Source organism: Petaurus breviceps, unplaced genomic scaffold, assembly GCF_028583685.1.
Source record: "Petaurus breviceps papuanus isolate PSGF00001 unplaced genomic scaffold, PetGlider_PUasm1.0 99, whole genome shotgun sequence".
Taxonomy (NCBI): Eukaryota; Metazoa; Chordata; class Mammalia; order Diprotodontia; family Petauridae; genus Petaurus; species Petaurus breviceps.
In genome coordinates, this window is record NW_027187465.1 from 688348 (window position 1) to 710376 (window position 22029).

The 22029-nt window shown below is 56.0% G+C and overlaps 2 protein-coding genes across 3 annotated transcripts in view; one reads left to right on the forward strand and one right to left on the reverse strand.

Moving 5' to 3' along the window:
- Positions 1-232: 232 nt before the first annotated feature.
- Positions 233-12524, forward strand: PIK3IP1 (phosphoinositide-3-kinase interacting protein 1). The gene is made up of 6 exons (XM_069081662.1): positions 233-489; positions 1407-1523; positions 2223-2366; positions 4262-4456; positions 4577-4655; positions 11020-12524. The coding sequence occupies exons 1-6, from the start codon at positions 381-383 to the stop codon at positions 11225-11227; spliced, it is 852 nt and encodes a 283-aa protein (XP_068937763.1). The 5' UTR covers positions 233-380; the 3' UTR covers positions 11228-12524.
- Positions 12525-13609: 1085 nt separating this feature from the next.
- Positions 13610-22029, reverse strand: part of LIMK2 (LIM domain kinase 2) — a 64218-nt gene continuing 55798 nt past the window's right edge. For both annotated transcript variants that reach the window (XM_069081660.1, XM_069081661.1), the window contains 5 exons: positions 19997-20062; positions 19165-19339; positions 17897-17952; positions 15710-15867; positions 13610-15259 (listed from right to left, as the gene is read on the reverse strand). In XM_069081660.1, the coding sequence (XP_068937761.1) occupies positions 15115-15259; positions 15710-15867; positions 17897-17952; positions 19165-19339; positions 19997-20062 (600 nt within the window). In that variant the 3' untranslated portion in view covers positions 13610-15114. The remainder of the gene's footprint in view (positions 15260-15709; positions 15868-17896; positions 17953-19164; positions 19340-19996; positions 20063-22029) is intronic.

Below are 22029 nucleotides of genomic sequence, written 5' to 3' on the forward strand. Positions count from 1 at the left end.
CTCTCACTTTAGTTGCGGCCGGGAGGAATCGCCCTGAGAATTCGGCCAGCTGAGGCTGGAAGGGAGCGCGTCTCTGGGGAGGGCGGAGGACGTTGGAGGAGGGGCGCAGGGCTGGCACCTGTGGGCCTCCTTGCGCCCCAGGCGGGGCGAACTGGAGAAGCTAGCGCGCCTTAGGACCCAGAAGCTGCCCGGCTGCTGCTGCTGCTGCAAACGCCCTCCCCTCCCCGGCTTGGGGGGAGGCTGTTTACCAGGAGAGAGCAGCCCAGGCGAGCCTCGAACCGACCCGCAGCCAGTCCACCCGCCGGCCAGCCAGCGAGCGGCCGAGCGCTTGGCTGAGGCAGCCTGAGGATCAGTGGCCGGGGCGCCCAGCCCGTCCGAGGATGCGCTCCGGCTCAGCCCAGCGCCCCGGGATGCAGCTGCCTCTGCCCTGGGGGCCCGCGCTACTCCTGGGCACCGCGCTCCTGGGCGCAGCCTCGGGCTCCCGGGGAGGTGAGTCCCAGTTCGTCCCAGCAACTTAACGGGGAGTTGGGGGGAGGGCGGGAGGGGGGGGGGCGGGGGTGACGAGAGCCCTGCGCTCTGCCTCAGCCCGGTGGTGGGCATGCTGTCCGCAGAGAAGCAGGGCAGCTCCAGCTTGGGCCAGTGGGGCTGGGGAACTCGGAGGGCCACCTTGGACAGCGGGACAAAGGCAACGGGGCAGCAGCTTCGGGGCGGCTGCCTGGATCCCGAGCTGGAGTCGTGCCCCGTGGCTGCGAGCATTCCCCGGCTTTGCGCTCCCTGGACTCCCCGAGGCACAGCTCGGAGATGCTGAGGTTGGGCCGGGCGCGGGGCAGGCAGACCTGCGCCTCCCGCTGTCAGCCCAGCAGCCGGCGCTTGGAGCTCTGGGCGTCCGAGCTCAGGCTGCTGCCTCCAGCTCTCCTTCCGAACATTTTTTCTTTCTCATTTCCTGCTGCGTTCCGGGGTGGGGGTGGGGGGCGGTGGGGGTTCCAGCTGAAGACTTTGGATGGGAGGGGGGTGGATTTGGAGTCATGCCTAGTTTACATAACAGGAATAACTCTGTCCCAGGCACTAGGGGCAGGGCGGGGGCGGGGGCGGCTGGGAGCTGGATGCCCACCCGCTGACCAGTGTCCTCTAGGCTGCATAGACTGCTGAGAGACGGGCCACAAGCACACAGCAGGCTTAGAGCAAGCAGGGCCCTTACATTTTCTATCTAGTACATTTTACAGATGTGGAAATTGAGGCCCAGGGAGCTGCCTAACCGCACAAGTCGTAGCCAGGTTTTCTGACCCCAAAGTGAGGGTGCTTCGTCCCTTTGCTCTGCTGCCTCCATCCCTGCACCGGGCACCGTGGGGACACATCCACTACGGACTTATGATTGCTGCAGATGCCAAGGCCCTTCTTCTTCACAGGCTGCTTCTGGGACCGGGGGAAGCTGTACCAGGCTGACCAGAGCTTCTCTGCAGACGGACTACCCTGCCTCAACTGGCTGGAAGTGCAAAACCAGGGGACAGGGACTCTCAACAAGGGTGAGTAGGAGAGGGATGAGCGAGTGAAGGGGGCGCACGGTGAGGGAATGGGAAGTGAGGGGGCAGGCTGGGAGGTGAAGGGGAAGGGAGCTGGCAGAGGTCAGGGAGGGCCTGGGAAAGTGGTTAGAGGATTGTGTGGGGATAGAGTGTGTGAAGGAGGGAGAGTTGGGAGAGTGCAGGAAAGGAGTCATCAGGGAAGGGATACAGGAGGTGAGGGAGGAGGATCGATGAGGAGGTGAAAAGATGAGTTCTGAGATGAGAGAAGAACATAAGAAAATGGGGTGGAGAGTGAAGAGATGAAGGAGGAGAGTGAGGAAACCGGGTGAGTGAGGAGAGAGGTGAAGGAGGTGAGTGAGGAGGTGAGGAAGGAGGTGAGGGAGGAGATGAGGAGGGAGGTGAGTGAGGAGGTGTTGAGGGAGGTGAAGGAGGTGAAGGAGATGAGGGAGGTGAGGGAGGAGGTGAGGAAGGAGATAAAGGAGGTGAGGAAGGAGGTGAAGGAGGAGGTGAGGGAGGAGATGAGGAGGGAGGTGAGTGAGGTGTTGAGGGAGGTGAGGAAGGTGAGGAGATGAGGGAGGTGGGAAATGAGGTGGGAGAGGAGGTGAGGGAAGTGAGGAGGGAGGTGAGGGCAGCCCTCCTGGGGGGCGCACAGTACACAGGCGGGGGTCGGCTCACCGCCCCTTCCCCCGCCCCCTTCCCCAGGGGAGGCCCCAGGCCGCAAAACCACCTCGGAGAACCACAGCTTCTGCAGGAACCCTGACTCGGATGTGGCCGGGCCCTGGTGCTACGTGAGCGGCTCTTTGGAAGCCCCAGAGAAGCAGCGCTGCCAGCCTGTCCTGTGCGCAGGTACCGCCCGCCTCCCTGGGGCCCCTCAGCTCCGCCCCACCTCCCGCCATTGGCCGCGGCCTCTGGCCACGCCCCCTGTTCCCGCCCCCAGGGGACTGCCCCGCCCCCTCGCCCTCGCCTTTGGCCCCGGCTCCGGTCCCGCCCCTCCTCTGGCCCCGCCTCGGGATCCACCTCCTCCGCCTCGCCATTGGCCGCGGCTGTCTCTGGGCCGAGACGCTAACAGCCTATTGGCTATCGGGGCCACTCCCCATGAGCTCATCCTCGGCTAGCTGCTGGTAAACAAGTGTTTTCAAGGCGCCTGTGTGGGCCTGGGACGTGGTGGGGAAACTGAGGCGGAGAGGGCCAAGGAAGGTCCCAGCTAGGGGGGCACCCGGAGCATGGGATCCCAGATCTATAGCTGGAGGGGCCCCCGAGACCCTCGAGACCAGCCCCTGTTATACATGGGGAAACTGAGGCTCAGAAAGGGCAAAGGACTTGGGCAAAGTGTCAGAGCCAAGACCTATGGGCTGCTGTCGGAGCTGGGAGGGGCCTGAGAACAGGGGATGTCAGGGCTGGGAAGGGTCTGAGAATGATAGTCCACTTTACATACGGGGAAACTGAGGCTCAGGGAGGGGCAGAAACTTTCCAGAAGTGATAGGTTAAGATGGTTCACCCCCGTGGGGAAGAAAGTCTTTGCTCTGGGCTGGACCCGGCTGGATTTCGGCTGAGCAAGCTCGCTGTCTGGTTCTGTCGGCCTTGCCCCCGGGAAAGACAGGCTGGTGCCTTCTGAGAAGTTTGGTTCCCATGGGACGAGCTCAAAATGAGCACACGCCTTAGACATAATGATGCCCCAAGTAAACTAGGGGAGCCCGGGAACACCGACCTGTCAGATCTGCGGAGAAGGGAAGAGTTTATGACCAGATCAGAGGATCATGGGAGGCCAAATGGAACAAGATGGTGAATGAGAAGCAGGGGCCCTGGGTCTGAGTCCTACCTGGCCCTCCCTCACCCGGCTCCAGCCCTGCACCGACCCTGACCGAGCTGCATGGGGCCACAGAGCTAAGCTCCAAGAGTCCCCGGGACGGTCACCCTGGGAGGGGGCGCGAAGCGTCCAAAGTGCGCCAGCATTCTGGCCCTTGAGTCCAACACACTCATTTTACAGCTGAGAAGACTGAGGCAAAGGGAAGGTGCCTTACCTCAGGGACACACCGCGACTCAGTGGCAAAGCCAGGATTTGGGTCCTGGTCCTGTACCCTACTGCTCATCAAGGCAATGAGTCAGCCACAGGTCCTGAGCACCTACCGCGTGCCAAGAATGGTGCCAAGAAAGACGAAAGCCTAGTATCTGGTGGCCTGTCGGGATCCCAGACAGAGTGAGGAGAGCCCAGGCAAAATGGCACTTGGGCATTGCTGGCTTTGGTTAGCTAGGAAGCGAGGGGAATTAGCAGCAGGAATAACAGCAAAAACATTTATGCAGCATGTTTACATTGGCAAAACACCGTGCGGCCATGATCCCATTGGATCCCTGGGTGGCCAGTGCTGATATTGCCCCCATTTCATGGGAGAGGAGACTGAGGCTTGCCCAGGGTCACATAGCTAGTAGGTGTCTAATGGGAAAAGTATGAGAGATGTGATTTCAAAACACGGTTCTGAGTAGAGCATGTCCCCTGGAAATCTCCTTCCTTTTAGACCAGGGACAGCTCTGACCAGTGCGCTACCCAGGGTGCGCGCGTGCGTGTGTGTGTGTGTGTGTGTGTGTGTGTCTAGAAGGTGGAGAGGACCCATGCGGTCCTATCCCTTCCATCCCTGATGTCTGGTGCCCCTCTGTCCCTACCCTCCTCTGCAGGAGGGGTCCCAAAGCACCCCCATCACTAGGGACATTCTCCTGACACCCACAATTTCCTTCTCCCTCTCCAGGAGCCCCTACTCAGGAAACACTGCCCCTCAGCACGGATGCAGGGGCGTCTCAGGAAAGCCAAGGGGCCGATGGGGAGGTGTTTGAGGTCGCAGACTCTCTGCCCTCTAACAGCGAGTCAGCAGCGGTGCAGCCCGTGATTGGGGTCGGCCAGAGAGTGAGGATGATGTCGGAGAAGAAAGACCTGGGCATGATAGGTAGGCCCTGCCCCTCTTCCCGACACCCCAAGGGTCCCTTCCTCGCCGAGGACTCCACAAGGAGGCTGCCCGTCTTAACTCGACAGAGGCGCTCATGAGTGTCGCCCTCTTTCTTGGCAGGCTACGTGCTGGGCATCACCATGACGGTCGTCATCATTGCCGTTGGTGCTGGCATCGTCCTGGGCTATGTCTACAAGAGGTCAGTATCTTATTGCCTGCCCCTCCCCCTGTGGGATCTCTGCAGACAGGCCTGGTTCCAATCCTGGCCCTGCTGCTCACCCTCCTCTCCTCTGTGCACCTCAGTCTCCTCTTCTGGAAAATGAGGATGTTGGGTTAAATTTGGACCAGATGCCTCTGAGGTCTCTTGCTGGAGGATGAAAGGAGATATCCCTATATACAGGACAGCTGTGTGTCCTCTCTTCCTGTGGCAGCTGGAGGAGGTGACCCCACCAGGCTACCCAGGTCAGAGATGGCGCTCCTAACCAACCAGCAGTGGGCTTGGGCACATTAGGAGGCACTGAATTTCCAGGCTGGATGGTAGAGGGACGTGAGGGGACATGATGTGAGCTCCCTGAGGGCAGGACTCATTTGTAACTTTCTTTATGTCCCAAGTTTTTATTTACAGAAAACTTGGCATACAGTAAATGCCTAATAAGTGCTCGCTGATTTTAGAAGGAAAAAATTGGGAGATATTTCTATCTATTCCATATTTCTATAATCTATTATTATATCCATATCTGTTCCATAGCTATCTGGCTAGAGGGTCCATCCCAAGCACGGATGGCTCCTTGTCTGCTTATTGTCGCTGTCATCTTCTCCTCATTCCATGGCAGTTGGGGTTAAGTGACTTGCCCGAGGTCACATGGCTAGGTTTTTGTGTTAAGTGTCTGAGCTCGGATTTGAACTCAGGTCCTCCTGACTCCAGGGCCAGTGCTCTATTCATTGCGCCACCTAGCGGCCTCTTCAGGGATAAGCTCTTAGGCAGGGCCGTCTGTAGTGCACAGGGTCAGGACGCATCCTCTCCCAGTCCCCCAGTGTGTTCAGATGAGATCCGGTTAAAATGAGCAAGAGCAGACCAGAAAGGGGAGTGGTCACAGAAGGGCAGGCCAGGCTGGCTGGATGGGTGTGAGGTCCCTGCCCTGTGTGCCTCAGTGCACAGCCTCAAAGCCAGGGCCCCAGGCATCGCTGCCCCGTCCTCCACTGTGGGGCACTGCAGGAAGATGGTCAGCGTGGGAGGGCAGTAGACACCACTGTGAGATCTGATGGGGGAAGTCCAGCATGCACTGGTCTACCTGTGGCCCTACTGGAGGCATGATTATTGAGACAATGGACCTGTACTGTGCTAGGCACTGTGGGGGGGGGGGGGGGGGTATAGGAAAGAATAAAAACCTGACTCTTGCCTACAGGGCCCTTGCCCCATCACAGTTTTTGCTGACCTCAGGGGCAGGATGCACAGGGGCTGCACAGGGGGTGAGGGGCCACCTCAGCTTACCCAGGCCTTGAACAGGGCCTGACCCACAGTAGGAACTTAATAAATACTAATTGAGTGCTTGAGATCCTTGACCTCTCTTCCTCCTGTGCTGTGGGGAAGGCAGCTGGCACCATCTCCAGGCCCGGCCTGCCTCCATGTTGTGCCTGCCACACCTTCTGCCCCAGAAAGCGCTTTGTGGGGTTTAAGGGCCGTAGAACAGGAAATGAATTAAGCTCCTCCTGGGGATGATTTTAACCCTTTTAAAGAGAGGGAAGCCAGGCCGCCCAGCCCACAAAGGTCTGAGCTCTAAGACCACCTTCCCTCTGCACATCCGGGGCTGAAGGGCTGTCAGTGGGAGGGGGATTGGGCCGGTTCTGCTGGACCCTGAGGGCAGGAGGGGAGGCATCCTGAGGCGCAGAGCTGTCCAAAAGTGACCAGCTGGGCTGGGAGGCTGGGGCTTTCAGGCAGGGGCAGGGGCAGGGACAGGAAGACCCTTTGGGCAGGATTTCTGTCCAGGCAGCGGGTCTCGTGAGATGGCCTCAGTCTGCAAACTGGGCTTTTTGCTCAGTGGAAGTTAGGGGTCATTGGCTGCCAGAAACAGCAGCCCATTCCTGTTTCTCTGCTTTGTCCAAGTCACTGAACCTGCTGGTTTGTCCTGCTAAGTTTTCAGTCTTCCTGCCTGGAAGTGTTCGTTTGGGGTCAGTGCTTCAGAGTGGCAGGGCCATCTGGCTTAACTGCCTCGATTTACCAAGGACACTGAGCTCAGGGCAGGCTCCCTGACCCCCTGGGCTTGGCTGACTGCTGCAACCCCCTGTTTGAGAGAAGCCGGCTTGACTCAATGAGGTTTTTCTGTTCCCTCTTGGGCCCAGGAAGAGGAAGCCAGGGTTGAGACCAGCAGGGTGGCTCCCTTGGCGTCTCTCCCTGATCTGTTTGCTGCCTGGCTTGTGTTTCTGGCCCTTTGGCAAGGCAGGAATCAGGTTACTGCTGATCTGTGGGATGAAGCCTTCCATTAGCTGGGAGGGTGTGGGCAGGTGGAGGGAGCCTTGCTCTCAGACTGCGGCCCTGGAACAGGGGTGGCAGGTGGGGGTGGGGATCGGAGGCTCCCCTGCCCCTCTGCTCCAGGGTGGGCAGGGGACACTGTGCCTGCAAGGGGCTGTGGGATTCAGCGGGTTGGTCTGAGGGCGCCAATGCCTCCCCCAGCAGTCGCAGGCTGGGCAGAACTCCAGTCTAGCCCTTGTTCACAGATAAGAGGCAAGGAAAGAGTGTAAGTTTACCCCGCTCCACCCCCGAGGAAAGGGGGGGGGGATGGTCAGTGAATACAATATCTGTTTCTCCTTGGCCACAAGGGTCTTTTGTTGCCCCCTGAGCCAAGCTATCAGAAGGAGGCTAGAGGGACCGGACAGGAGAAGTCAGGGTCCTGCTCTTTTTCTTGTCGGGAGCTGGGGCAAGTTGCTGCCTCATTTTTTCCACTGGACACAGAGTTGGCTGTGCTGGGAAGCCTCCGGATGGAGGGTCCCAGCCCCTGAAGAGTGTGTCAGGGCTCCACCATTCCTCCTGAGCACCCCGGCCAGCTCCCATGCTCCTGGGAGTGGGGCAGACGTGCCTTCTGTGAGGTATCCCTTTCAGAGGACAGGCAGGGGAGGAAACCTGCAGAGACTGGCAGGGGCAGAGACTTTGGCCAGCATTTGCTATGTATTTTCTGATCATTCCTAGGACCGAGGCAGAGGCCGTTCCAAAGGGCCAGGCCTGGGCCACTTGCTATAAGTGAGGGAGGTAGCCTGGTGTAGGGAAGGAAACTAGACGGAGACAGGAGACTGGCGTGAATCCTGCCTCTGCCTTTTACCTGGTGGGCAATCTCAAGCAAACCACTCCCTCTTCTCTGGGCCTCAGTTTCTATTTCTGGTCCATGAAGAGGTCAGATGTGACAATTCCTAAGGCCCTTTTAAATCCTGTAACTGAAAAACCAGAGCCTCGGTCCTCATGGCAGGGCTTCATGTCGGTGGGACCGACTGTGCCTTTCCTAACCGAGCCCCAAAGCCAGCCCCCAGTTCTGCCACTGCAGCCAAGACCACAGAATTCTAGATCCCTCTGAGCCCAGCCCCTTCCTTCTGCAGAGGGGAATCTGAGGCCCAGAGAGCTGAAGACATGCCCAAGGTCATAAAGCCAGTAATGGGCACAGGATCTGATCCTTGGTCCTCAGGCCACTGGTTGCTTCAGGCAGGGCCTCCCCGGGGTTGTGCTCTTAGGAGGGGTTACCATGGGGCCAGAGCTTGGCGTACCTTTGCATGCTCAGGAGCCCAGCTTTAACAGTCCTTCCCACAGGGGGCTGTCAGACTTGGGGAAGCAGTGACTGGTGCTAGTAATATACTGTCCAGCAGTAAGGATGGGCTGGTCCCACGGCAGGAGGGAGGCAGAAGCCGAGGACAGCTTTCCTGCCCCAGCCAGAGCGGGGGCCAGTGTAGAGGAGGCTGCGGGCCAGAGGACAGGGAAAGGTCCAGGTCTTCTGGGAGCTCTCGGGGCAGATCAGACACTGACCCACCATGAGGACGGGGAGTCCGAGGCCAGCACATTCTCTTCCTAGGAGCTCAGCCTGCTTGGCAAACCAATCTCAAATGTCCTTAGAGATCCCCTAGTCACGAGGATCTGGGCTCTGGCTGTGGAAGGGACCTCAGAAGCCGTCTGGCTGGCCTCTCATCTTACAGAGGGGGAGACTGAGGCACGGAGAGGCTGACTTGTCCAGGGTCACACAGTCTGTATAAACTTCACAGGCAAGACCTGACTCTCACGCCTCTTCCTGTTCCAGTCAGCCATCATTTATGAAGCTCCTACTGTGTGCCAAGCATGGCATCACATGCTGAGGATACAAGGAAGGAAGAAACAGGGTCCCTGCCCTCACAGAGCTCCCAGTCTAATGAGGGTGCTGACATTACAGTAATTCAGCACAGAGATGCAGACAGAGAGGACGCAGGGAATCTGAAAGGGAAGGCACGGGCAGGGCTGGGGGATGCCACTGGGTTAGAGCGGCCTGTGCATGGGAACAGAGTGGGGGGGAGGGAGGGCCAGCCTAAATGCCAGAGGACTTTGGTGTTGGAGGTCGGAGGGGGCTGATAGAGCTCACTGAGATGAGTGTGTGTGTGTGCGTGTGTGTGTGAGAGAGAGAGACAGAGACAGACAGAGGGAGGGGGGAGAGACAGAGAGAAAGAGGGGGAGAGAGACAGAGACAGAGACAGAGAAAGAAGGGAAGAGGAGAGGAGACAGAGAGAGAGACAGAGAGAGAGGGAGAGACAGAGACAGAGAGGCAGAGAGAGAGAAGGGAAGAGGAGAGGAGAGAAAAGAGAGCGAGGGAGAGACAGAGAGAGAGACTGATAGAGACAGGGACAGAGACAGACAGAGACAGAGAGGCAGAGAGAGAGAGAAGGGAAGAGGAGAGGAGAGGACAGAGAAGAGAGACAGAGACAGAGGGAGAGACAGAGAGGCAGAGAGAAGGGAAGAGGAGAGCAGAGGAGAGGAGAGGGGAGGGAAGAGACAGAGAGAGAGAGAGAGAGGGGGAGAGGGAGAGGGAGAGAGAGAGAGAGAGGGAGGGAGGGAGGGAGTGCTGGTCAGACCCATCCATACTTTAGGAAAATCACCTTGGCAACTGAGAGAAGTGGGAAGAGAAGCAGGGAGAGAAACCAATTGCGATAACAGATGATTTCCAAATCAATCTCTCCAGCTTCGAGTTGAAGCACAGTTTCAGTCCCACAGTCATCTCCAAAGAACTCTTGGCCATCTTGTGCTGCATGTCCCATGGGCATCTCAGATTCTCTCTCTCTCCCCATTCCACAGTCCCTGTGACTGTCCGGGGCACCACCATCCCCCCCAACAGGTGACTGCAGTAGTCCATAGAGGCCCTGAGGGCCTGCATGAGCCTTGTGGCTGTGCAGTGAAGAGAAGGGAATGTGTCTTCTGAATGAAACGAAATGTTGGGAAGGTAGAAACCATAATATTGACTATGTGGGTGGGGGGGTGAGGGAGGCTGTGAGGTGGGTGGCTGGGGGAGAGGTGGGATGACTGATTGAGAGGACTGCAGAAGTCAGAAGGGGTTAGCTAGGGTCAAAGGCCATGGCAAGCTGAAGGACCCTCTTCATCTGAGACCAGAATGGTGGAGACATCTGAGTCTGAGTGATGTGAGATGAAACAGGACATCTGCACTGACTCAGAGTGAGGGGGGAAAGCCTATATATTGGAGGATGGTCGGGAAGATCTTGAGAGACTGTTGGGCTGGATGTGAGATGAAATTGAATAGGGATCAATGTAAAATCTTTGAATCTTGAGTATCTTCCAAAAAGTTGGCTTTCCAAGCACCAGAGCAGAGACAGCCGGGAAACTCGGGATAAGCCCATTTTTTGTGGTGGCCATGAAAACTGAGGTCCCATGAGGCGGATGTCCAGGACCAGAGATCCCAGTGCCTACCCTGGCTGGGTGGCACTCGGGAAATCACATCCAGTTATGACTGGGGCACTTTAAGGACCCTGATAAGCTGGAGAGAATCTAGAGGAAGGCAACCAGGACCCTGGAAGGCCTGGAGATCATCTTATGGCTTATTAAGAAGGGCGGGTTAAGTGGGAGAAATAAAAAAGGGGTTCTGCTTGGACCCAGAGGGAAGACCTGTAATGTCTAGATAGTGGAGCTTGACAGAAGGAACGTTCCCAAGAATTTGGGCTCTCCAGGAAGGGAACAGGCTGCCCCACGAGAGGGTGGGCTTTTGGGCGAGGCCTGGAATGGGTCACAGCACAGAGCACCAGACTTCCTTTTGTCCCTTCTTATTTTCTTCTTTACTGTAAGGATGGCTTGGTTTTGAGGCTGTATTTGCCGTCCATTTTTACCATCGCTCCTCGCTGTTGAGGGAGAGGCATGGGGACTGTTTGTTCCTTGTGTCCCATGCACTGACCACAAGGCTGCCACACGTGTCCTGTTTGGAGAGCCACTGGATGGGACAGCATGCCCGCAGAGCCCGGGATGCCAGCCTCTGTGACACTTGAGATAAGAAGTGAAAGGAATCCAGGCAGGAACCGTGAATTGATGGTGTTTTTGTTTTCATTCTTTCCATCAGGGGGAAGGACTTCAATGAGCATCGTGAACAGAAAACTTTTGAGCGGGAGATGCAGCGTATCACTTTGCCCTTGTCTGCCTTCACGAATCCTGCATGTGAGCTCGTGGATGAGAAAACCATTGTGATTCACACCCACCGGACTCCGGGGGAAGACACAAAGGATGGCAGTGCCCCCCTCATGGACCAGGCTGGCACGCCTGGAGCCTGAGCTGGTGGCCAGTGGGTAGGAGTCCACACTGACACTGACCTCCCAGGACAAAGCAGGGAATGGCCTCGGCTTCTGTTATGGTGTTTTGTGGATGAATTCCAGAGACAAAGGACTAGAGGGGGCCCTGCTTCTCCGGGAGGGTCATTTCTCAGGGCAGGACTTTGTCTATGGAGATGTCTGCAGGGACTGCCCACAGGACTCAAACCAGGGACAGGGTGGGCTTTGTCCCCGTCTCCACTCTTCCCTTTGTGCTCTGGAATTCCACATGGCCTTGGCTTCCTCCCTGTCCCCACCTCTAGAGGTGTGAATGGCACATATAGACTGTTACCTTTCTATTTCAGGAAAAATGGGAGCTTCATTCGCATCAGAGTCAAATGGTGAATTAGGGCCCCTCAGTAGTGTTTGCAGCCCCTAGAGGCCAAGAGCTCAGTTTATGCACTTAGAGTCATGGGCCAAGAAGGCCTAGAGATGGAGGGTCAGGCCTGTTCCAGGGTAACTGCAGCCTGGGGCCGACCCTCTTCTGGGCCCAAATGAAGAGATTAATTTATTGAACATTCCATGTAGACTGAAGCCTGAGTCAGGTGCCTTAGGCCAACACAGGGAGTCCGGGCTCAAAGCTCCGGACTGAGAGATGAGGTCAGGAAACAATGACAATATTTTAGGATTCGTAATTGTCCAAGGAACCAGAAATGTTTTCAGTCAACAGTTCCATTGCTGGATCCTTTAAATGTCCCCCAGGAAGTTCCTGCAGAAGCTTGAGGGTCAGAGAAAAAGGAAATGCAGACGGGCTCACACAACAGGGTTTTTTGGGGCTTGCCAAACTGTGCCCTCTTTCCCCCCAGCCTCTGAAAGTCCACAGCTGCACAGGACGGTGGGGGAGAGACAGGTTGGCTCTCACAGGGTTGGGGTCTCCAATCCTTCCAAGTCTTTCACTGCTTCTCATAAGGCATTAAGAAGAAGGGAGGGACTTCACCAAACCTGCACCTGCTCTCCACCCCCTGAAATCCAAGTGGCTGTAGGGGTGAGTGAGTGTGTGTGTGTGTGTGTGTGCGTGCGTGTGTGCACGCATACATAGCCCTGGAGTATTGCGTGGCTCCAGTCGAAGGGACAACCTTGGCATCTATAAGCCTGGCTTGCATGTGCACTGCACACCAGGGACACCGCCATGTTACTGATTCTGACTTTTTTTTAACCATTTCTGTGTGTTTTATATACCTCATTCTAACACCTGCACACATAGGCAGGAAGCCACTCTGGATTCAACTTGGTAAAAACACATTAAACAGGACAAAACCCACTTGTGAGCACTGTCAGCCTTTGGGTAGAGTACTCTGCCCCATGAGCTCACCCTTGGGAGGTGGCTCTCTGGTGACCTCAGAAACCCCTGCCTGACCTCGGGTGGCGGCCCAGAGTTGGAGGGCCCCCCAGTGTGGCCATGGAGGAGCAGGCTGGTGCCTGAGGGTGTTGTCACGGGGAGGACCCAGGGAGGGAGGGGCAAAGCTGCAGAAGATACAGCGTCTGGGGGAATCTGGGTGCCCTGGGGGCTAGAGAAGGATGTTCTCCCCAAGGATGCAAAGGTTCCACCTCTCCTCCGGAGGCCTGGAGTCTGGGGCAATGCAGGAAGGAACTTTCTGAGGATTAGGCCCTGAATGCTGAGCTGAGCCCAGTGCCCTGCACGGAGGAAAGGGGCAGGGGTTCCTCTCTGAATAAGAGCTTTGGGAGCTTCTCCAAGGAGACCACCCAGTGAGTCCACACTGGATGGAGGCCATATTCTCCACATTTGTGGATCGGGAAGAAAGGGAACAAGCATCTGCTGAGTGCCTACCGGTACCGGCCACTGCACTACTATAATAATAATAATTATAAATATTGTCTTGTTTGACCTTCACAACAACCCTGGCCACTGAGTAAAACACACGAATGTATTTTACATGTGACTCAGGTTCCAACCAAGGCTGAGCCCATCTGAGACCAAGAATGAGAATGGCTTTATAGAAATGGAGAAACAGCTTCCTTCTAGGTGGGGCTGGATGAGACCTGCATTCATTTTATTCCATAACTGAGTGGCCGGCCACCACAGAATGTCAAAATTGTAAGGGCCCTTAGAGCAGGGGATGGCAGGGCTGGGAGGGGCCTGAGAACAGGGGATGGCAGGGCTGGGAGGGGCCTGAGGACAGGGGATGTCAGAGGCAGTCTTTGCAGCTCACATAACCCAAAGTTCTCCTCACCTTATAGATGAGGGAAAGCCTGGTCTGAGGCCACATTCTGGTGAGTAGCTAGAGGCAGATGGATCTTTGTGGTCACTGCGGCCATCTCCAAGACTGTTTCTTGGTCCTTAATTGCCCACCTAAAGCATTTTCTAACAAGGAAAGCGCATCCACGTTTTTCTGATCCACAGCCCAAATAATTTTAATATTGGTTCATCAGCTACATTGTTGCTTAATTTTTGAAGTCGACCCCAGTGCCCGGCTTGGCCCTCCCTCCTCTTTTCACACTTGCCGCGAAGAACACTGGTTCTTGCCCTCTTGGGGAAGGAGACAGTTCAGGCCAGTTTCCTCTGTCACCTGACTGACTTTCCTGGTCCCCTCCTCCCTGTCAGTCTACCACATCCTGCCACCAAAGAGTCCCTAGAGGCCTACAGCCAATTTACACAGCTCATAGGAAAAGTAAACTTCAGTCAAGAGATGACAAGCAGTTCTACGATTCATCAGGCTGACAATCACTATTTCACGTGTTTCTGTTAACAGAGCTAACCCAAGAGTATGAACGGCACCCCGTGCCCCATCTCAGTAACCTCAGCACCCGCTCCCTGACTGTTAAATATGGTGTCTGCCTGGAGAGACATCGGAGAAGGCAAACCCAGCTGCACATGGCTGCTCCTTCCGGGTCATTTCTGGGAAAAGCAGCCGTGATCGGCATCCCCCACGGTGAGCTGGAGGGTGCCCTCCACGCTGGCCAGGGAAAGGGCCCTGTGAGTTTGAGAGGGTGAGTGGGCCTTGCTCAGGGGGTTCATTTTCCTAAGTTTCAGGTGCGGAATTCTCTTTCCCCCAGATCATGTCTCCTTCCCTCAGCAGAGAAACTTCTGGGTGCACATCCTCACCAACCCAGAGGACAACAGCATCCATCATGCCCAGGGACTGGAATGTCTACCCTGGCAAGAGACTTGGGTCTGTCCCAGTCTCAAGGCCATGTCTGCTAGCAGCTGGCACTGACCCGTACCACCATCATAAAGGATTTTCTAAGTTCCCTACTGCAGGCCTGCCTTGGGGGAAGGAGTGACCATGAGTAAAGTTCACAGGGGGAGGCCTGGTCGTCTCCCACCCTGCCACATGCCCCACGTCGGTGGAGGTAGTGGGGACTCTCTCAGGTCCTGCAAGAAGACTGGCACACAGGGCGGTAAAGTAATGAGATGAGCCCTTCCTAAGTCTGGGAAGCTCCTGGAGAGCAGGGGCACACAGGGCAGCTAACCACACTCACTCCCACATGTCCAACACGGCAGAGGCCCAGTCAGGGCACCCACCCAGTGAGGGGCCCACGGAAGTGGGTGCAGGCCCTGTGAGGAGGCAGCGGGTTTCTGGGTGCTAGGGGCAGGGGTGCTTCTTCACAGCTTGCAGGTGAGAGCTGAAATGGAGATGGTGAAGGGGCACACCGCGTGCCCCAGAGATCTATCTCCTGAGCAGTAGTGTTGGGCACAATTCCCTCCTGAGGAGGGAGCAAAAAATGGCTTCTTTCCCTCTCAAAGGGAGCCACGGATCCACAGGAGGCTCAGCTCGGCCAGACTGGGGCTGGGTCGCTGCCCCACAAGCGGGCAGTGGTGCCTTGGGATGCCCCGCGGGCTGCTGGGGTACCACGGTTCTCCTGCCACGCAGCCAGTGGCCTGGCAGAGCTTAGGAAAGGGAGTCTCGGCTCAGCCCATACTGCACACTCACATCATGGTCCAGCTCTTCCAGTTCCGAGGGCAGAGGGATCCCCAGCTCTCCCAGGTAGAGGGAAAGTGCTTCGAAGGAATCTTCCAGTTTGGAGAATGGGGGTCTGCAAAAGAAGACAAGCAGCACCTCAGGGTGAGGGATCCTCCGTAGTCACCACAAAAGGCCTGGAAGACCAGAGTGTGACCGGCTGCAGCTGCCCAAGGGAGCAGGGGCGCTTCCAGCTCCTCCCATCTGCCTGGGAAAGGCCCGCACTCCCTCAGAGGCATCAGACTAGCCCATGGCCCGATGGCCAAGCACGCTTCTCAGAACAAATCTATGAGGCTGTCCCCGACATACAGGTGAGAAAGCAGGCTGGGCCAAGGTCACGAAGCTAAGCAGATTCTGGCTGGATCCTGGACTTCGGCCTTCTGACCCCAGGGTGCTCCCACACTATCCCACTGCCTCACAGAACCCGCCCTGAGAGCCAAGAGGGCCTTCCGGTGAATGGCCCTTTTTTCTGGTGGGCACACTGAGGGGGTTCAGACCCTCAGGCCCCCTCACCACCATCACTCACCTGCTTTCGGGCTCCAGTTTGCAGCAGATGGCGGCAAGGGGAAAGAAAGCTGGGGGACAATCTGTGGGCACAAACTTCTCCCAGAAAAGCTTCACGTTGAGGCCAAAGTCCAGTGTGCGAGGGAGACAGTCAGGGTCAGCATACACCTGCCCAATGATCTGTAGGGGACATCCAGAAGTCACCGGCAGCAGGAGTAAAAGGCAAGCTTTTGGGTGGGAGTGCAGGATGGGAAGGTTTGGGAGACAAGCAGAGTCCCAAGAAGTCTGTCCTCTGACCACTGTGTGATGCTGCCCACCATTCACTCCTTGTGTGACAGACACACCGTGCTTCCCCACTGCAGGGAGATCTCAAAGCCAGTTCAACCTTTAGGCCTAACTCTCTGATGTGATGGGTGCTGTGCTAAACGCTGGAGAAAAATACAAGTCACTGCCCTCCAGGAGCTTACTTCTACTGTGACAAGTACAATATGAATGCCGTGCCAAGGAATGCCATGCAGTGAGTGGAAGGGGATGGGCCTGAGCCGTGCAAGAAGGAGGCAAGGAGTGCATTCCAGGTGTGGGGGGTCCCAGGGAGGGAGGAGGATTGGAGAGCCTCTGGGAGCCAAGACTGAATGGCTGGTAGGTGGGGCTAGATGGTGGAAGGCTGAGAAGTCTGCACTGGATACTGGGAAGCAATGTAGAGGGATCACAGGCTCGAAGAAAGGAGCCTGAGGCCACGGAGTCCAAGCCCTTCATCGGACAGATCACAGCTCAGAGGCCACTTATGACCAATGTTGCCCCGGTGGCAGAGCGGGATGGAAGCCAGACTCTCTGACTCCAGAGCCACAGCTCTTCCTTTACCATACAAACCCCCAGAAGAGCAGAGAGACCACCCCAGTGCCAGCCAGGAGGAAGGAATGGACATGAGAGGTGATGGGGGCAGAGACGGACTGGCCATGGACATGGAAAAAGAAGGGAGTGTCCTGGATGGCTGACTTCAAGGTGGCGCAACTGGCTGACCAGAAGGAAGGCGCGTTCTGCACAGAAATGGGGCCGTTTGGAGGCAGCCAATCAGCTCTTGGGGAGAATCACAAGGAGGTCCATTTTACACGTGTTCAGCTCAAGAGGCCTCCAGGACACTGAGGTGGCAAATGCAGGAAGCAGCTGATAATATGGGCCTGGAGATCAGGAGATGTCTGGGAAGCTAATGAGATCATCCAGAAGGATGAGAACAGGGCCTGAAGCCCAGTCTTGGTGAGCATGCAAGGTCACTTGAAAGGAGGCTGGAAGCAGCAGGTGCCTGCCCCAAAGCTGCCCCAAGGTCTAGAGGCCACCTGAGAAAAGGCCCCGGGCCAGGGCAGCTCAGAGATGGGGGGTAACATCGGAGACAATGATCTCAGTTAGTGATTGGTTTGGAAGGCCAATTTCTAGGGACTGAGAAGTGAATGTGATGTGTGAGGAAGAGAGAGGGGCTGAAAGCAGACAGCTTTCCAGGAGCTCTGTTATGAGATGCAAAGGGAGGCACCCTGAGGGAGATGAAAAGGAGGAAGGAGGTCTGAGAATGCTTGTAGGTATCAGGGAAGGGGCTTGTGGATGAGGAGAGACTAAAGATGAGAACCAGAGAGGGGGTGATGGAGGTGGCCAACTCCTACAGCAGGTGTTAGTTCCACAAAGCTTAGCCCACCTCTTCAATCAAAGCCTCAAGTCAAGGAAGAATGCAGAGAGGATGCAGAGGGGTCTGGAGGGGTGGAGGAGGCTGCCCTGGGGCAGTGAGCCCATACTTTGGCAGCGTGGGAGCAGGACCTGAGAAGGTGGCTGGGAGGAAGCTTGGCCAGGTGTGCCCAGTAATAGGACAGGAAGGCCTGGATTCTGGAGAAGCCGATACAGCTGAACGGGTAGACAATGAGGCCTCCCCCGCTGCCGAGGCCAGCAGCCCCATATCTACTGGGCACCCTGACTGCCGGTACTACTCTCGTCTTGGATTCCCCAGCACTGAGCACAGGGCCTTCCTTGTAATAAGGACCGTGGGCTGTGATCTGTACCGGCAAAGAGAATGGCCACATCAGTGGAGTGTGTTATCACAGTTACTGCTTCCGGCATGTACATCTTGTCTGTCACCTCCTTGAGGGCAGGGAGTATGCCTTATTTAGCTGCCCCAAGCCAGAGCCTGCCCCTCACTGCATCATGCTGAGCTGGGGTCTGAACTCACCTCACAGAGAACTATTCCAAAGGAGAAGACATCCACAGTCTCATCATAACTCTTTCCTAGGGGAACATGAAACAGGAGGGTGAGTACTTCTCTCCTGTCCTCTGCAGCTAGGGCTGGGCCAAGGTTCAAAGTCAAGGCCTGAACTCCACCTCAGGAAGGTGATGGTGGCTGAACAGTGGGGGCAAGGATGCCAGGGCAGGCACCAAATGACCTTGGTCTTGACCTTCAGGACCAGGCTGAGAGGTGCCCACTGAAGCAGCAGCAGTCCTGCACAATGATCACTGGCCCCCAAGGTGGCAAGGGCTTCTCAGAAGGAATGGAAATAACTGTTTCTACAACTTTGTCCATGGCAGGGCAGCCCAGGCTTCCAGAACCCCACATCTTGTAACCCCAAGAGAGTATCCTGTAGGGACCAGGACTGGCTATTGAGGACAGTAGGCAAATAAAGGCTACTCTGGCTGTGTCTCAGTCAGGGAGAAGCTCTAGGGCCTGGGCCTGAGTTCAAAGTGAAAAGACTTGGCTCAGAAAGCCTCAGCCCTGGCTCTCCTGCTACTGAGGGGCTTCCACAAGCAGGATAATGGGGTGGAGAATGCTGGCACCTCCTCCTCTCAAAGGGTTATGGGTGCTTAGATGTCTGCTGAGGCAAGGATTGCTTCTTGGGGCAGGCAGGCAGACACGCAGACACAGACAGACAGGAAGGCAGAGGTAGACAGACACAGACAGGCAGAAAGACAGATATGCAGGCAGGCAGGCAGACAGAAAGACAGACAGGCAGACAGGCAGAAAGACAGACAGAGGCAGACAGACACAGACCGACAGGAAGGCAGGCAGGCAGACAGACACAGACAGACAGGAAGGCAGGCAGGCAGAGGTAGACAGACACAGACAGGCAGAAAGACAGACAGAGGCAGACAGACAGACACAGACAGGCAGAAAGACAGATATGTAGGCAGGCAGACAGACAGAAAGACATAAAAACAGGCAGAAAGGCAGGCAGGCAGAAAGACAGACAGACATGTACTCCCTCTATCAGGCATGGGCAACATATAACAGAAAACAAAGAGGGAAAGCTAAGCGCCTGAGGGTGGCAGCAGCTCGCCTGCCCATCTGGCTGCTGGAAGCTGGCCCACAAGGGGGAGGCACAGTCCAGTTTTTGAGGAGCTGGGGTGGGAAGGCAGGCCGCCGTGGGCACATGCTTGGGCTGCCAGGCTGGAGGCCTCAGGATGCTCTAGGCCCTCCCATGGTGCATGCCTGGCAGCCTGTCTCACCATTAAGCATCTCGGGGGCCATCCAGTAGGGGTTCCCCACCACGGTGTAGCGCTTCTTGCGGTCACTCTTGCGCAAGGTACGCTTCTTGGTGGAAGTCTTCTCTGAGGAGGGCTTCTTTCTTTCCTCCACGATGAGCCTTGAGAGGCCAAAATCGGCCACGACGACAGTCTTGTCCTGGCCAAAGACACAAAACGGGGCTGAGTGACCCCTGTGGTCAGCAGGTTTCCCAACAATGGGGAGAGCAAAGAAGGCACTGAGACTCTTGGAGAGGTGGGCAGTCCAGCATTGTGCCTCCACTCTACAGAGGAAGGAATGGAGGCCAAGAGGCCGAGAGCACCCGGATCTCAGTGCCAGTCTGGTGTTCTTCCCACCCTAAGTCACTGGCTGCCAGGGAACTCTCCTAAACAACATAAGGGCTTTCTGAGGGTGAGTATAGGTCACCCAAAGGGGGCCCAGGATGATGCCACATCTGATGGGGGTTGGTGAAGGAGAACCAGAAGTGGAAATGGAGATGAGAACAGAATTTAGGAAAAAGTGGTGGTTCATGGAGGGGAGTTCGAGTAAGCTTGGGAGAGAAAGGAGGAGAATGCAGGAGAGATGGGCATCTTAGTAGGGCCAGAAAGCAGGATGGACACTAGAGGAGAGCAGAGAAGGGAGCCCAGCAGGCCTGGCAAGCACACAAAGCCAGAGGTCACAGAGCTTGGCCTCTAGCTGAGAAGGACAAGTGGGTAAAAGAGTCCCTGCACTCCCTCTGGAGCTGCCACTGCCCCCAGGCCCCCAGGGTGAGGCAGATGCCCACCAGGCACAGCAGCTTGCCCCCAGGGCACTCACCAGCTTGATGAGACAGTTGTGGGAGTTCAGATCTCGGTGAATTATGCACATGGAGTGCAGATAGGCCTAGAAGGGAAGGAGCAGGGAGGAACATCAGTGGAGGCCAGGCCCTTCTGGTCAGAGCTTGTTGGAGGGTGGCTCTCAAAGGTGTGCTGGCCTTGTTTCCTGACTGCCTGAAATCTGCCTCTCTGATCCTCTGCAGCTACTGGACCATGACCTCCCGTTTCCAACCAGGGTGAGGCAGGCCCTCAAACCCTCCGTTCTCTGGTGCCAGTGGCTGTCTCTTGTGGATGTACTTCTTGCAGAGGCTTGGATCCTCTGGGGGTATGTGGCTGGACCTTGTGGAACGAAGTCACCCACTGAGCTTCCAGGGGTTCAAGCACTGCCAGTTCAGCCTGGTCCCCTCTCTAGGCAGACAACCTCACCAGCTACTTGGCTGAGAAGAGCCCCAGGAGCTCCCTTAGCTTGCCCACCTCTTCTCAGGATAAAAAGGATGTCATGTCTTTTTTCAGATTATGTTCCATCTCTTCTGAATATTTTAAAATGTTTAAAGAAATTCTCAACTTAAATACCAAAAAAGGACATCTCCATACACATAGAACTAAAGGAAAAAAAAGTTCCATTTCACTCCACTTGCTTTAAAAAAAAAGTAGATAAGAAAAGCTACACGTCCCTTTCAAAGCTGTCATGGCTGTCAGGACTTCCTTGGGTTTTTCTTTGTGAATTAAAAAAAATGTTCTAACGAGGCCTCACTATCAATAACTTTCCCTCTCCCTCCCCACTCTCTTCCATCACTCCTCTAGAACAGTAGGGCTGAACTTGGGAGCCCCTAGAACAATTTCAAAGAATACAAGAATTTGGGTTTTTTAAAAAACATTTTGATAATGGTATTTCAGCATGAGTTTCTTTAGGTAATGTATTTAAAACCTTTCTTCTGAAAGAGGTCCACAGGCTTCCTCAGATGTCCCCCAAAAGGCACATCCTGAACCTCTCCCTCTCCCCTGGCTCCTCTCCTACCTACACAAAGGCTCAGGCGTCCCTATGCCTTTTCCCCCCCCCCCCCCCCCCCCAGACCACTGAATTGGCCCCCCCCAACTTGTCAGCCTGCCCCCAATGTGCTCCGAGCCATCTCCTACAGAGCTGCCACAAGCACACATCTGATCATGCCAATGCCATTCCTCTGTGGCAGACTCACTAATGCCTACAGAGTAAAACACCCCCAAGCCCCTTTCGGCCTGGCAGCAGATGGCCAGCCTCACCAGAGCTACCTTCCTTCATTGCCCTCTGAGCCTGTTCTCTGTGTCAGGCTTGTTTGGACCCCTCTCCAAGACCAGAAGGCCCCATTTCTGCCTCTCTGCTAGCCATGAGCCTGCTAGTCGGCCTGCCTTTTTCTCCAGCCCAGGCATGGCCTCTCCCATGACAGCTTGTTAGATTCCCTGGCACAAAGTGCCAGCTCTCAAGTCTGGGTTCTCTAATCTTTGTCGGCCAGAACCTGTCCCCTTCCTAGACTGTAAACTCCCTGAGGGCAGATTCAGCTGCTTTTCATCTTTGTATACTCTTAGCACCCAGCAATGGGGTAGACCTGGGGCTGGCTGAAGGAGGGCTCTCCTCCCTGATAGTGCCCCTCAAGTCTCTTCTTCCTTTTGCCCTTAAGTTTAAAACCATTTACACTGCTATCTTCCTCATCCATCCCCTTCCCGAGGGCTGCTCTTACTCAGGCCCCCCCAGCCTTGGATAAGAGGGGATTAGCACTCACTGCTTCCACTGGCCCCTGAGGGCCCTGAAATCTGCTACCGTGTTTCCCCGATAATAAGACACTGTCTTATTAATTTTTTTGGAAAGAAAAACACCAGAGGGCTTATTTTCAGGGGAGGGCTTATGTTGTCCTGCCTCAGCTCTCCTCCGCAGCACTGCTCTCAATGGCACCAGCAAGCAAATCACTGGGGAAGAACAGGATGACGCGCTCACTGCTGCAGCTCTGATTGGATGCAGCTCGGAGCGCGGCGTGCGTTTCACCCGGGGGGGGGGGGGAA

What these genes read in the sequence shown, in the direction of transcription:
- PIK3IP1 (XM_069081662.1), top strand. Translation starts at nt 381, where the DNA reads ATGCGCTCCGGCTCAGCCCAGCGCCCCGGGATGCAGCTGCCTCTGCCC. An exon ending in CCAGCCTGTCCTGTGCGCAG is followed by an intron (nt 2,367 to 4,261) that starts GTACCGCCCGCC and finishes CTCCCTCTCCAG; the next exon opens with GAGCCCCTACTCAGGAAACA. An exon ending in GAAAGACCTGGGCATGATAG is followed by an intron (nt 4,457 to 4,576) that starts GTAGGCCCTGCC and finishes CTTTCTTGGCAG; the next exon opens with GCTACGTGCTGGGCATCACC.